This window comes from Geotrypetes seraphini, chromosome 4 (genome assembly GCF_902459505.1).
Source record: "Geotrypetes seraphini chromosome 4, aGeoSer1.1, whole genome shotgun sequence".
In the NCBI taxonomy this organism is placed as follows: Eukaryota; Metazoa; Chordata; class Amphibia; order Gymnophiona; family Dermophiidae; genus Geotrypetes; species Geotrypetes seraphini.
The window spans coordinates 312,421,711-312,436,688 of NC_047087.1; the positions used below are offsets into that span (position 1 = coordinate 312,421,711).

The 14,978-nt window shown below is 46.9% G+C and overlaps 1 protein-coding gene across 1 annotated transcript in view; it reads right to left on the reverse strand.

Annotated features, from left to right (window-relative positions):
- The window catches only part of AFAP1L2 (actin filament associated protein 1 like 2), a 269,917-nt gene that overhangs the window by 49,339 nt on the left and 205,600 nt on the right, over positions 1-14,978 (reverse strand). Inside the window, exons 7-9 of the mRNA XM_033943435.1 lie at positions 13,922-14,101; positions 6,176-6,265; positions 2,134-2,218 (exon numbers count right to left, since the gene is read on the reverse strand). Coding sequence (XP_033799326.1) covers positions 2,134-2,218; positions 6,176-6,265; positions 13,922-14,101 — 355 coding nt within the window. The remainder of the gene's footprint in view (positions 1-2,133; positions 2,219-6,175; positions 6,266-13,921; positions 14,102-14,978) is intronic.

Below are 14,978 nucleotides of genomic sequence, written 5' to 3' on the forward strand. Positions count from 1 at the left end.
GCTCTCCTCTCCGCCCTATTTTCTATGCCCCTTCACGACCCCAAATAACTCAGCAAATGGGGATCCCCAAGTCCCACCAGAAGAAGAGTTCTTCCTCCAGCAGCGAGAAACTCCCCAGCATTTCCCCTTCTATGCATGCATTAAAACTGTGCACGGACGGAGGAGGGTGCTAGCCTGGTGGGAGTTCATGGAAAGCATAGGAGACATTCTGGCTGCTAGAGACGGACTCTTCTACTGGTGGAGCTAAGGAATCCCCACCAGCCATAGCAACATTTTTTGAGGGGTGTAAGCCTAAAATGGGGGAGCCCAGGACCCCCCCACACCCCATAGCTACATTACTGAATTACCGTATTTTCACCCATATACCGCGCACCCGTGTAAAACGCGCACACGGGTATAGCGCGCAGGGAACACAAATTTATGTTAAAAAAAAATGAAATATAGCACGCACACGCATATACCGCGCACGCTAAAACCTCCTCCCGCCTACTCCGAACCGGCATCCTCCCCCCCCCCGCTCGCTTACCCGCATTTTACAACTTTTTTTTTTTCAATCCGATCCGGCATCCCCCCTGCGAACCGGCATCCTCCCCCCCCCGCTCACGTCACCCCCCCTCCCCCGTGATCCTACATCCCCCCCCCCCAGCACTGCAAAACATCTCTTACCCCGATTGGGCACTGGCACCAGCACCAATGCACAGGACGTGCCAGTGCCTGAAGATCCTCCCTCGTTGGTTTGGGCTGGGCTGGGCTGGGCTGGGCGGTGCAGTGCAGGAGAGATCCTCCTTCTTCCTGCGCCGGGCTGGACTAGGCTTTGAGCATTTGCACATGCTCAAAGCCTTCTGGTCTCTCCGAGACCAGAAGGCTTTGAGCATGCGCAAATGCTCAAAGCCTAGTCCAGCCCGGCGCAGGAAGAAGGAGGATCTCTCCTACACCGCACCGCCCAGCCCAAACCAACGAGGGAGGATCTTCGGGCACTGGCACTGGCACGTCCTGTGCATTGGTGCTGGTGCCGGTGCCCAATCGGGTAAAAGATGTTTTGCGGTGCTGGGGGGGATGTAGGATCGCGGGGGGGGGGGGGAGAATGCCAGTTCGCAGGGGGATGCCGATCGGATTGAAAAAAAAAAGTTGTAAAACGCGCTCACGCGTATAACGTGCACGGTTTGTAAAATTGTGTATAAAGCGCGCGTTATATGCGTGAAAATACGGTAGATAAGGTCCTAAGAAGATAAGAAAAGTCCCACTGGGTCAGACCAATGGTCCATCTAGCCCATTATCCTGTTTCCAACAGTGGTCATTCAGGTCACAAGTACCTGGCAGAAACCCAAATAGTCGCAACATTCTGGAACCCCAAAGAATATCAAAATTCCATGCAGAATCTCAAGGAACAGCAAGATTCCGGAATCCCAAAGAATAGCAACATTCCATGCTACCGATCCAGGGCAAGCAGTGGCTTCCCCCCGTGTCTTTCTCAATAGCAGACTATGGACTTTTCCTCCAGGAACTTGTCCAAACCTTTTTTCAACCCGGACATGCTAACTGCTGTCACTACATCCTCTGACAACAAGTTCCAGAGCTTAACTATTCATTGAGTGAAAAAATATTTCCTCCTATTTGTTGTAAAGGTTTTTCCAGGTAACGTCACTGAGTGTCTCCTAGTCTTTGTAGTTTTTTGAACGAGTTAAAACAAAACAAAAAAAATCGATTCACTCTTACCCCTGCTACACCACTCAGGATTTTGTAGAGCTCAATCGTCCCCCCCCCTCAGCCGTTTCTTTTCCAAGCTGAAGAGCCCTAACCTCTAGTCTTTCCTCATATGAGAGGAAGTCCATCCCCTTTATCATCTTGGCCGTTCTTCTTTGAACCTTTTCTAAGCTACTATGAGGTACGGTAATCAGAACTGAACGCAATACTCGAACCTCTACCGCTCCAAGGGCTCCTTTTACTAAGGTGCGCTAGCATTTTTAGCGCATGCGGGATATTACCGCCGCTACACCACACGCTACGTGGCTAGAACTAACCCCAGCTCAATGCTGGCGTTAAGGTCTAGCGTTACAGCCCTTACGCAGCTTTGTAAAAGGAGCCCCAATTCTTAACCTATAGGTGTGAATAGAAGGAGCATGAATTTCTTACCATCTTTTATCTCCAAGGTCTCTGCGTGTCCATCCGTGCTGCTTCCGCTCTCTGACGCTGCAGAATATCGCTCTGTCAGCTCCGTCTGTAAGTGAGAAACACAGGATCTCCAGGCTCCAGACAGTCATTTCTGGGGTTGAAAGTCTACTAGCATTCTTGAAATGGGCTTCACACTGAGCCAGCCCAGGTTCTGTCACACCACATGTTTGGACTTTGGTTCTGAGTGTACTGGCAAAGCCAGCATCAGAAGAAATGAGGAGGGGCATTTAAGAAGTGGAACAAACTTAGCCTAGAGCCAGCTCATCCAGTGGCTCTACCGCAGGGCATGTTTATGTTGATTTAAGATTTGATCTACCGCTCCTGCATTTTACTGACCTAAGCGGTTTACAAAGTATCAAACTAAAATGAAATTAGCCACTTGAGAAAAACGACCCCGTCTGTCCCGAAGGCTCACAATCCAGCTAAAGTACCTGATTAAAATAAAAATATGTAATACATTTCCAAGATCAAAAATCAGAGAAATAGAAAATTAAAAAAGAAATAAAACAACTTTAAGAGACAGGAAAGTCTCTGAAGCGGCCTGATAGCAAACAGTCTTAATACAATTCCCGACAGCCCACTTCACAGAGCTTAAGAGCATCAAAGAAATGAACATTTCTAAAACATATCCACTAAAACTGTTATATGAAATAAACAAACCCGAATCAACACGAATCAGTACAAATTAAGGCAAATTGCGGTCCCCGTTCCATTCAATTCGGGAGAGCCATTTGAAAAGAAATGTGATTTTAGATGACTCTTCAAATTTTGAAATGATTCTTCCTTCCTTAACTCGACTGGTTTTACAAAATCTGTTCAGCATTCAGTGAGATGCACTGAACAGAACCTTTGCAGCTTGTATCCCTCCCACCCTCCCATCCCTTGTGCAGCAGAACCCTTGCAGCTTCTATCCCTCCCTTCCTCCCTCCCATCCCTTGTGCAGCAGAACCCTTGCAGCTTCTATCCCTCCCTTCCTCCCTCCCATCCCTTGTGCAGCAGAACCCTTGCAGCTTCTATCCCTCTCTTCCTCCCTCCCATCCCTTGTACAGCAGAACCCTTGCAGCTTCTATCCATCCCTTCCTCCCTCCCATCCCTTGTGCAACAGAACCATTGCAGCTTCTATCCCTCCCTTCCTCCCTCTCATCCCTTGTGCAGCAGAACCCTTGCAGCTTTTATCCATCCCTTGTGCAGCAGAACCATTGCAGCTTCTATCCCTCCCTTCCTCTCATCCCCCCCGTGTAGCATCTTTATATCCCCCACTGCCTGCTGCCGCCACAGGCATACCCTCCCCCACTGACCTATCTCTCCCTTCCATCCGAACCATGAGACAGGAATACCTTATAACAGCGTCAGCAGCAATCTACATAGGCTGCTTCGTGGCCTTCTATCTCCTGGGCGTTCCTCTGCCGCGTTGCTGACGACATCATCATTGATGCGGCAGGGGAACGCCCGGGAGATAGAAGGCCGCGAAACAGCCTATGCAGATTGCTGCCGACGCTGTTATAAGGTATTCCTGTCTCGCGGTTCGGATGGGAGGGAGAGATGGGTCAGCGGGATGCGGGGGTGTGGGGTGTGAGGCGAGGGTGGGCGGGGGAAGCGCTGCTGCTGCTGGCAACTAGGGCTTATTTTTGGGGGGTAGGGCTTATATTAAGATCTACCCCGAAAATCATGCTAGGGCTTATTTTCGGGGAAACCAGGTAGCAACTATAAACCTTAGTGTTTTTGGTAGTTTGCCAAATGGCCACTAGGCTTCAGCTCTGCTCGGTGCTCCTTGAAATCTTGGACAAGTCACTCAACCAGCCATTAAATCAGGTACAGAACATAAATTGTAAGCCTTTCGGGATGATGAAATTACCTACTGTACCTCAATGAAACTTGCCTTAAGGCAAGCTATTACTGAGAAAGATGTGCTTTAAATCCAAATCCAAAATCCAGTAACAGGTATACTGTGAAGTAATACAGAACACTACTACTATGAATTATTTCTAGAGCGCTACCTGATGTACTCAGCGCTGTACAGAGTCAGAAAGAAGACAGTCCCTGCTCCAAAGAACTTACAATCTGAACAGCCAAGATAGACAAAAAGGATACAGTTAAGAGGAACGGTTAATCAGCTGGCTGGGTTGGAGGGCAGAGGGGAGTACAGGACAATCAAGCCATTGTGACATCACTGATGAGGTTGGCTCTTATTGGTGGAATGAGGCATTATGACATCACAAGCGCAGCTCTGCTTCCCAAAGACTGAAACGCTTCACACTACTACTATGAATTATTTCTAGAGCGCTACCAGACGTATGCAGTCCCTGCTCCAAAGAGCTTAGAATCTAAACAGACAAGATGGACAAAATGGGTGTCATGGATACAGTTAAGGAGAAGGGTTAATCAGCTGGCTGGGTTGGAGGGCAGAGGGGAGTACAGGACAATCAAGCCATTGTGACATCACTGATGAGGTTGGCTCTTATTGGTGGAATGAGGCATTATGACATCACAAGCGCAGCTCTGCTTCCCAAAGACTGAAACGCTTCACACTACTACTATGAATTATTTCTAGAGCGCTACCAGACATATGCAGTCCCTGCTCCAAAGAGCTTAGAATCTAAACAGACAAGATGGACAAAATGGGTGTCATGGATACAGTTAAGGAGAAGGGTTAATCAGCTGGCTGGGTTGGAGGGCAGAGGGGAGTACAGGACAATCAAGCCATTGTGACATCACTGATGAGGTTGGCTCTTATTGGTGGAATGAGGCATTATGACATCACAAGCGCAGCTCTGCTTCCCAAAGACTGAAACGCTTCACACTACTACTATGAATTATTTCTAGAGCGCTACCAGACGTATGCAGTCCCTGCTCCAAAGAGCTTAGAATCTAAACAGACAAAATGGGTGTCATGGATACAGTTAAGGGGAACGGTTAATCAGTCGACTGGGTTGGAAGGCTATATTAAAAAAAGGTGGGCTTTCAGTCTGCTTTTAAACAAGGGAAGGGGCTTGACGGACAAATTCAGGTAATTTATTCCAGGCATAGGGAGCAGCTAGATGAAAGGAATGAAGTCTGGGAATTGGCAGTGGAGGAGAAGGGTAACATTAAGAGCGCCTTATCTGAGGAACGGTGTTCTCAGCCATTTTGAACATCTTTGGACCAACATCAGCTCTCAGTGGCAAAGGCAAGAAAGAGTCGGCCTCTTTCCTGCCCCCCAAGAAACCACTAGACCACCAAGGATGATAAGGAAGGACACGGGGAGGGGGGAGGGGTTAGGCAGGAGGGTAGGGCGGATGGAAGGGGAGGGGGAAAGGGGGATGGACAGATGGCAAGGATATATTAACAAGATTAAAATTTTCAAAAGCACAGCTTAACCTTACAATGCACATTATGAAGTGATAGAAGCCTCTATCAAGGTTCTTCACTTAATGGCATTTCATGGCACTTTAGCAATCTAAGCTTTTTGGGAATGAAAATACGGACCCATGATCCCACCCCCAGGCCCGCCCTGTTCTGCCCCGTTCCAGCCCCGCCCCCTCAACCTGGTCACTTTTCGGGAGGGCATCTGCGCATGCGCTGGTATGACACGATGACATCGCACACTTGCGCATATGAGTGTGATGTCATCGCGTTGCGCCCAACTTCGCTGCTACCTAGAAAGCTTTTCAAAACCCAAGACAAAGTGCCGGGTTTTGAAAAGCCGTCCGGACCCCCGGATTTGTCCTCGAAAAGTTGGTCTTCTCTGGGGAAATCCAGACGTCTGGCAACCCTAGTTTAGCGACTTGCCTAAGTTCACAAGGAGCTGCTGCGGGGAATCAAACCCAATTTGCCAGGATCAAAGCTCACTGCACCACGTAGCCATTCTGCTACCATAGTGCATCAGGTTGGGGATATCAGAAAGCTACAAGTGATTTCAGAAAAATGTACGTGCCATCTCTTGTTCCCTTGAGTTTGTTAGTGCCAAGAGAAGGTTTCAAGTGCACACAAGCAAAACCCCCCTCTGAGGCCCTGCAGGCCTTACCTTGGAATAGGTAGAGTGCTGGGCCTCTGAGATGTGCGGACTTCCCTCACAGGGCCCTTCCAGCTGCCGACTACTGATCTCCTGGATTACCTGTCATGTAGAGAAAAGGGTATAGGGACAAGTTCTTTTTCTCACAAGACAGCCAGATCCACCTTTAATGATATCCCGCCACATGCAAGGCTTTGCAGAGTTATCAAACTGCCTCACGAGATACCAGCCCAGTCCATCTTGGTGGATTCTGTAGGAAAATTCCATGTCAAGAAAACACCAGAACTGGGCTCATACTTAGTGTGACCATATGGCTCCAGAAAAAAGGGGACGGATTGAGACATCCGGGTTTTACCTCCATTGAAAGCAACCAAGATGTCTCAATCTGTTCTCCTTACTTCCATTGCTTTCAATGGAAGTAAAACCCGGATGTCTCAATCCGTCCCCTTTTTTCTGGAGCCATATGGTCACACTACTCATACTCTCTAAGGCAGAGGCTCCCGTCCTCATCCTGGAAGACCACCAGCCAGTCAGGTTTTTGGGATAGCCCTAATGCATATGCATGAGAGAGATTTACATATAATGGAGGCAACAGGCATGCAGATCTGCCCCATGCATATGTATTAGGGCAGGGGTGTCAAATGTCAGTCCTCGAGGGCCGTAATCCAGTCGGGTTTTCAAGATTTCCTCAATGAATATGCATGAGATCTATCTGCATGCACTACTTTAATTATATGCTAATAGATCTCATGCATATTCATTGGGGAAATCCTGAAAACCCGACTGGATTGAGGCCCTCGAGGACCGACATTTGAAACCCCTGCATTAGGGCTATCCTGAAAACCTGACTGGTCTAAGGCAGGGGTAGGCAATTCCAGTCCTCGAGAGCCGGAGCCAGGTCAGGTTTTCAGGATCTCCACCATGAATATGTATGAGATGGATTTGCATGCACTGCCTCCTTGAGATGCAAATCTATCTCATGCATATTTATTGTGGACATCCTGAAAACCTGACCTGGCTCCAGCTCTCTAGGACCGGAATTGCCTACCCCTGGTCTAAGGTATATGGTTAATGTTTATTAGGTTTACCATACATGGCTTTACAAAAGGTAAATCGTGCCAAACGAACCTGATTGAATTTTTTGATTGGGTGACCAGAGAGCTGGATCAAGGACATATGCTAGATGTAATTTACTTGGATTTCAGCAAAGCCTTTGATACAGTTCCTCATAGGAGGCTGTTGAACAAACTTGAAGGGCTGAAGTTAGGACCCAAAGTGGTGAACTGGGTCAGAAACTGGCTATCGGACAGACGCCAGAGGGTGGTGGTTAATGGAAGTCGCTCGAAGGAAGGAAAGGTGACTAGTGGAGTCCCTCAGGGTTCGGTGCTGGGGCCAATCCTGTTCAATATGTATGTAAGTGACATTGCTGAAGGGCTAGAAGGAAAAGTGTGCCTTTTTGCAGATGATACCAAGATTTGTAACAGAGTAGACACCGAAGAGGGAGTGGAAAATATGAAAAAGGATCTGCAAAAGTTAGAGGAATGGTCTAATGCCTGGCAACTAAAATTCAATGCAAAGAAATGCAGAGTAATGCATTTGGGGATTAATAATAGGAAGGAACCGTATATGCTGGGAGGAGAGAAGCTGATATGCACGGACGGAGAGAGGGACCTTGGGGTGATAGTGTCCGAAGATCTAAAGGTGAAAAAACAGTGTGATAAGGCAGTGGCTGCTGCCAGAAGGATTCTGGGCTGTATAAAGAGAGGCGTAGTCAGTAGAAGGAAGAAGGTGTTGATGCCCCTGTACAGGTCATTGGTGAGGCCCCACTTGGAGTATTGTGTTCAGTTTTGGAGACCGTATCTGGCGAAAGACGTAAGAAGACTTGAGGCGGTCCAGAGGAGGGCGACGAAAATGATAGGAGGCTTGCGCCAGAAGACGTATGAGGAGAGACTGGAAGACCTGAATATGTATACCCTAGAGGAAAGGAGAGACAGGGGAGATATGATTCAGACGTTCAAATACTTAAAGGGTATTAACGTAGAACAAAATCTTTTCCAGAGAAAGGAAAATGGTAAAACCAGAGGACATAATTTGAGGTTGAGGGGTGGTAGATTCAGGGGCAATGTTAGGAAATTCTACTTTACGGAGAGGGTGGTGGATGCCTGGAATGCGCTCCCGAGAGAGGTGGTGGAGAGTAAAACTGTGACTGAGTTCAAAGAAGCGTGGGATGAACACAGAGGATTTAGAATCAGAAAATAATATTAAATATTGAACTAGGCCAGTAACTGGGCAGACTTGCACGGTCTGTGTCTGTGTATGGCCGTTTGGTGGAGGATGGGCTGGGGAGGGCTTCAATGGCTGGGAGGGTGTAGATGGGCTGGAGTGGGTCTTGACGGAGATTTTGGCAGTTGGAACTCAGGCACAGTACCGGGTAGAGCTTTGGATTCTCGCCCAGAAATAGCTAAGAAGGAAAAAAAAAAAAAAAATTTAAATTGAATCAGGTTGGGCAGACTGGATGGACCATTCGGGTCTTTATCTGCCGTCATCTACTATGTTACTATGTTACTATGTTACTATGTTATATGGTCCCGAAAAAGGAGGATGGATTGAGACATCCGGGTTTTATTTCCATTGCTTTCAATGGAAGTAAAATCTGGATGCCTCAATCCGTCCTTCTTTTTTCGGGAGCCATGTGCTAACCCTAATCTTTATTGACAGGTCCTTATTTACTCCCAGAATGCATTGGGATATGATTGCTACCCTATGCTTCCTATCTCCATATCTTATCTAGTTTACCACCTCAAAACCACCCGCAGTCTGCCCCGCAACTTTTGAAGTCTCTGTGTCTACGGTTTTACAGAAATCTAAGGCGCCCACGTCCAGTACGCACCCCAGTCCCGTTCTTTAGTCCTTCAGTCAGAGATGTGAGCCCTGTGCGCAGAGGGCAACTGTCCCTCTGGAGGCTCTTTGTTACACACTGGGCCCCGGAATCCACCACTCTTCCTACACAGATCTTGGCAGCTGTTTGATGTGGTTTTTTTTTTTACACTTCCTGTAATCGAGCTTTCCCACACATTGTTAGCGAGGCCTGAGCTGTGCTTCTGTTTTAGGTTCTCCTATGACATCTCAGTTAAGCGTTCGTCTAGGATCCATGCTCCATGAATGAAAGCACATCTTTCTTTCAGAAGTAGAAAGAAAGATGTGCTTTCTTTCTGCTCTTACAGGCCCCTTGTAAGGCCGAAGGTGACCATGTCGCTGTAAATGGGAAATAAGCTTTGTAAGCTGCTTCCAAGAAGGGAGTCTTACAGTGGTAAAAGACACTTTCCCACTATTTACATGGGGCTGCTGTGTCAATTTATGGTCACAGAACCAATTTTTTTGCACAGCCGGAAAGCAAGACTTGCTCTTCACTCTTCCTTCCCCAATGAAAGGAGAATCTCAGCTCAGCGCTGGATTATTTTGTTTAGATGAATGCCTGTTCTCATCCAGGGGCTCCTTGATCCTTATTTCGTACCCCCCCAGCAGGAAGCTGCTGTTCTCAGAACATAATTGCTTGATGTGTACCAGCATGGAGTTATAGGGTGCCGACTGACCCAGGTCAAACCAAAGTGGCTAATCTAGGTTAAGATATGATTGAAGTCTACAAAATCCTGAGTGGAGTAGAACGGGTACAAGTGGATCGATTTTTCACTCCGTCAAAAATTACAAAGGCTATGGGGACACTCGATGAAGTTACAGGGAAATACTTTTAAAACCAATAGGAGGAAATATTTTTTCACTCAGAGAATAGTTAAGCTCTGGAATGCGTTGCCAGAGGTTGTGGAAAGAGCGGATAGCGTAGCTGGTTTTAAGAAAGGTTGGACAAGTTCCTGGAGGAAAAGTCCATAGTCTGTTACTGAGAAAGATATGGGGGAGGCCATTGCTTGCCCTGGATCGGTAGCATGGAATGTTGCTACTCTTTGGGAATTCCGAATGAAATGTTGCATTCTTTAGGGTTCCGGAATCTTGCTTACTCTGAGAAAATGGAATTTTGGGTTTTGGTCAGGTACTAGGGACCTGGATTGGCCACCGTGAGAATGGGCTCTGGGTTTGATCGACCATTGGTCTGACCCAGTAAGACTATTCTTACATTCTTATGTTTAGCTCCATTACAGGCTTTCAGGCTTGACATTTCCATGTCAGCTATGGGGCAAAACCTAGGCCTGAATCAGCCTCATTGGAATGACCTATGTAAGGGGTGACTTGTGTTGGAGAAGATCATGGCATAGCTCTCATCCCAAAGAGCCATCAAAACATTTATTTGTGTCCTGGTCCTCTCCCCTCTTTTGTTCAGCACGCACACACTCTTCTTCAAGGGAGCAAGTTATCTCCAGAGAGGAGGTAGTGTTCTTTAAGGTCCAGGCACTGGAAAAATACTCAGCAATAGATAAGGGTACGCCAACTGACTGCCAAGGACTGGTCCAAAATAAGGGACTCTCCAAGATAGTCTCTATTTTTTGGGGTTGTACAGCATAATGTAAAAACTCTGGAGTTGTGCATTACTATCTCTCTCATCTAAGAACATACGAATTGGTGCTGCTGGGTCAGACCAGTGGTCCATCGTGCCCAGCAGTCTGCTCCCGCGGCAGCCCTTAGGTCAAATACCAGTGCCCTAACTGAGATTAGCTTTACCTGCGTACGTTCTAGTTCAGCAGGAACTTGTCTAACTTTGTCTTGAATCCCTGGAGGGTGTTTTCCCCTATAACAGCCTCCGGAAGAGCATTCCAGTTTTCCACTACTCTCTTTCAATAACTGGTGGGATTTGGGTTTTCTCAATCACTGAGCATTTATCCCCTTCTTGTTTGAAGTTCTTGATCTTCTTCCCACAGGCTATCTGTCTTTCTGTCTGAGAGTACTTTCACATAGTACCTTTTTCTGTAGTCACACTCCTAATTGCGGGGTTTTTTTTATTTTTTTTATTCTCTCTCTTTTCTCCCATCTGCTTGCAGCTCAAGCTCTCCAGTTCACACCTTGGATTTTTGAGCCAGCCAGAGGGTGGCAAAATCCTCCGGCCTGTACAACACTTCACACAAGGACAACTATCTGAAGACTCAAGGAAGCCTTCATGTTGAATGTACCTTCAGCCCTTACCTGATTCTTACAGAAAGTCAACTACCATCAAGAGGTCTCAACTTAAATACAGGTGGGAAGAACCACTGCAGCCATCCCAGCAGGGGATGCTGTAGCAGAATGGTCTACATGTGCTCTAGGAGTATACTGGGCAGTGAGGGTCCCGAAAGGATTCTTACACCTAGGTCTGTTTGAGTATCAATAATAGACATTAAAAATCCCAGCTCTCAAGTACCACAACCAGAGCAGGTGTTCAGGATTTCCAGAATGAATATTCATGAAATACAGTCATATAGTGTTTGACTCAAGAACCACTTAGATTTGCCCAGTTCAGTTATAGTGAACAGGTAAAATCTGCAGTGCTCAAGCACCAGAGTTTGTCATCCAACAATGTCAACTAGAACCCAAAAGAATATCCCAGGTGTAATTTCTTTTTCTAAATAATTTGCAGTTCCTGTTGAAACCTAATGCTATAGCGGGATAGTCCTGGACAACCACAGCTGATCATGCAGGTACTAGGGACCTGGATTGGACACCATGAGAACGGGCTAATGGGTTTGATGGACTATTGGTCTGACCCAGTAAAACTATTCTTCTATGAGCCAAGTATAAGACAATCAAGCCATTGTAACATCACTGATGAGGTTGGCTACGAGGCATTATGACATCACAATCTCAGCTCTGGAATGTTGCTACTCCTTGGGGTTCCAGAATCTTGCTATTCTTTGAGATGCTACTCCTTGGGTTTTGGCCAGGTACTAGGGACCTGGATTGGCCACCATGAGAACGGGCTACTGGGCTTGATGAACCATTGGTCTAACCCAGTAAGACTATTCTTATGTTCTTATGCAAGCAGCTGTGAAGAAATGTTTCTACAATAAGGTGTTTCAGAGCCAGTTCTTGATGTTACACATTGCTCTAGCAACACCATAAGGAGCAGAGTTCAGAAGTACAGGCGGAAAGCGTTCCTTCACAAAGCCAGATCTCTTCCGATCAGCTGATAAGCGCTATCAAGAGCAAACATCAGGGATATTTATGAAGTTGTGGATAGGAAGCACCTTTCAGGACTCAAGCACTCATGCCTTGTTTTAATTTCCACCCAAACTATTCGTGTAGCCGCCGAGACAACACCTGTCCTGCTCACATGGGTGCACTCAGGGCTTTCCTAGCCTAATGACTTAGCTCCCGTTGCATTAATGACCAGATAGCGTCACCCGCTATCTATGGCAGTAACTCCGATCCCAGCGCCTAGGGCAGCCGTGATCCTGGAATGCCTATGATTTCATAACCCTACCCATCATTTCCTACCTACCTTTCCCAGCGCACATAAACCCCCCTCTACCTAATAGTATGCTCCTTAAACCAGGGACCTGGTAACCTTATAATTCATCTTATATAGCAATGAGTGCGCTGCCAGCGTCGTATGGATAAATAAATGCTTCTTTATGATGTTAACTTATTCATCCCAGCCAGTCCCTGTTCCTCCTCTTTACATTACATTAGTGATTTCTATTCCGCCATTACCTTGCGGTTCAAGGCGGATTACAAAAGAAGTTATCTGGCCATTTCCAGAGGAATTGAAGAGAAGAGCGAGTTGCTTCAGAGAACTGGGATGAGTCCTGCGGTTTTAGTTTGTCTTCAAGGATTTCTTGAATAGGATGGTTTTTATTTCTTTTCTGAACGATTTGTAGTCTGGGGTCGTTATCAGTAAATTGGACAGTTAGTAGTCTAGTTTTGCTGCTTGTGTGGCTAGAAGGCCATCGTACAGTTTTTTCCGTTTGACGTCTCTGATTGGGGGATGCGTGAACAGTTTGTGTGTTCTCCTGTGTCTGGTTGAGGTAGTTTGTATTAGGCGGGTGTTTAGGTAGGCTGGTTGTCTCCGTTTATGGTTTTAAATAGTAGGCAGTAGAATTTGAATAGTATTCTTGCATGTATTGGGAGCCAGTGTGAGTCGAGGTATGCCGCCGTGATATGGTCGTGTTTCCTCAGTGAATAGATAAGTCTTATTGCTGTGTTTTGAACTGTTTGTAATTGTTTTAACATGGTTGCTGGGCAGGGGAGATAGAGTATGTTGCAGTAGTCTAGAAGACCTAGGACTAGGGACTGGACCAAGAGCTGGAATTGTGTTCTGTCGAAGAATTTTCAAATTTGCCTCAAGTTTCTCATGATCACGAATGATTTTTGTATTGTCTTATTGATTTGTGGTTGCATAGTACAGCATCTGTCTATCGTCATTCCTAGAAGTTTTAAAGTGGATTGTATGGGGTATGTGATTGAGTTTATTACTAGATTTGTTATGGTTGGGGTTTTATTATTTTCGAAGAGAATGAATTTTGTCTTGTCTGGTTCAGTTTCTGACTCTTACCCTTAGCCACTACTCTGCTTCTGTGTCTGCCTCTGCGTCCGCCCCGCCTACCTTCTCCTGCAGATCATATTTCAGATCTCCTCTGTCTCCTCTTCAAGCATTTCTCCATGTTCCCTCAATCTTCCTCTCTTCTTTGTGATCTAATTATGGAAACGGAATCGAGCTCCTATTTTTAGGACTAAGAATTGGATTAGATTACATTCCCCTCCCCCCCTCAGGCCCTGTCCCTCCAGTCCTCATCCTCAGATCATGGATCACATCTCCATCGCCTCCCTTCTCCTTACCCTCAGCCACTGCTCTGCCTGGTCTTTGCTCTGCATTCCCAGAACAATCACATCTGCGTTCACTGGAATGATCTTCAGCTTGTGCTCCTGTTTCCGGACTTGCTTCTCCTTGTGTGTCACAGTGCAGCCAAGCAAGTTCACGTCCAGCTGGGGGTTCTGGTCCTTTGAGCTCTTGTAACACTGAAACGAGAGCAACAGAAATGGCCTGAAATAATTCTGAGTATAAAACAGGAGAACCAAATCTACAAACTCAAAGCGCATAAAAAGCGTGGAAATGTCCTATATAGACTGGTGGACTCAATATATTTCATAAAAACCCTTTTATTCAGCCAAAAAACTCAATGACTCGACATGTACATGTTTCGGCCAAGAAGGCCTGCTTCAGGAGTCTTTTGAGGCCTAAAGATAATATGATTTGATTAGTCACTAATGCAGTGTTTTTCAACCGCCGCGAGATGTTGCCTGGTGTGCCGAAGGGCCGCCATCAGGGCAGTACTACCAGTCCTGCATTCAGGGGCCCGGAGCTGACAGGGGGCCCGGGCTCCCCCAGGGTCCTAGGCAGTGTTCTAAGGCAGGGGCGCCAGTAGCTCGCCAAGGCAAAGTGAGTCGATCACCCAGGACTCACTTTGTCTTGGCGATCTAATCTATCGAGCCGATAAGTCTTCTTCTCCCCGAAGTCAATTCTGCAGTCGGAGAGGAAGTTCGGGCCAGCCAATCGCTGCCTGGCTGGGCGGAGCTTCCTCTCCGATTGCAGAATTGACGTCGGGGAGAGGAAGACTGATCGGCCCGAAGCAGGGAGAGCATGCGTCGACGTCGGCTTTGGGGCCTGTTATCCATTGGTGGGTCCTGTTCCCCAATGGCAGCGGCAGTGGCAGTGGCTTGGGGAACGGCAGGGAGAAAGAAAGAAAGGGGGCAGGCAGGGAAATAGAAGGAAAGAAGAGAAACAGAAAAAAAGAAAGAAAGGTCAGGGAGAGAGGAAGAAAAAGTTGGGGGAGGGAATGAGGTGTGGAGGAGAGAAAGCATACAGGCTGATAGAAGGGAAGAAAGATTGGATGCA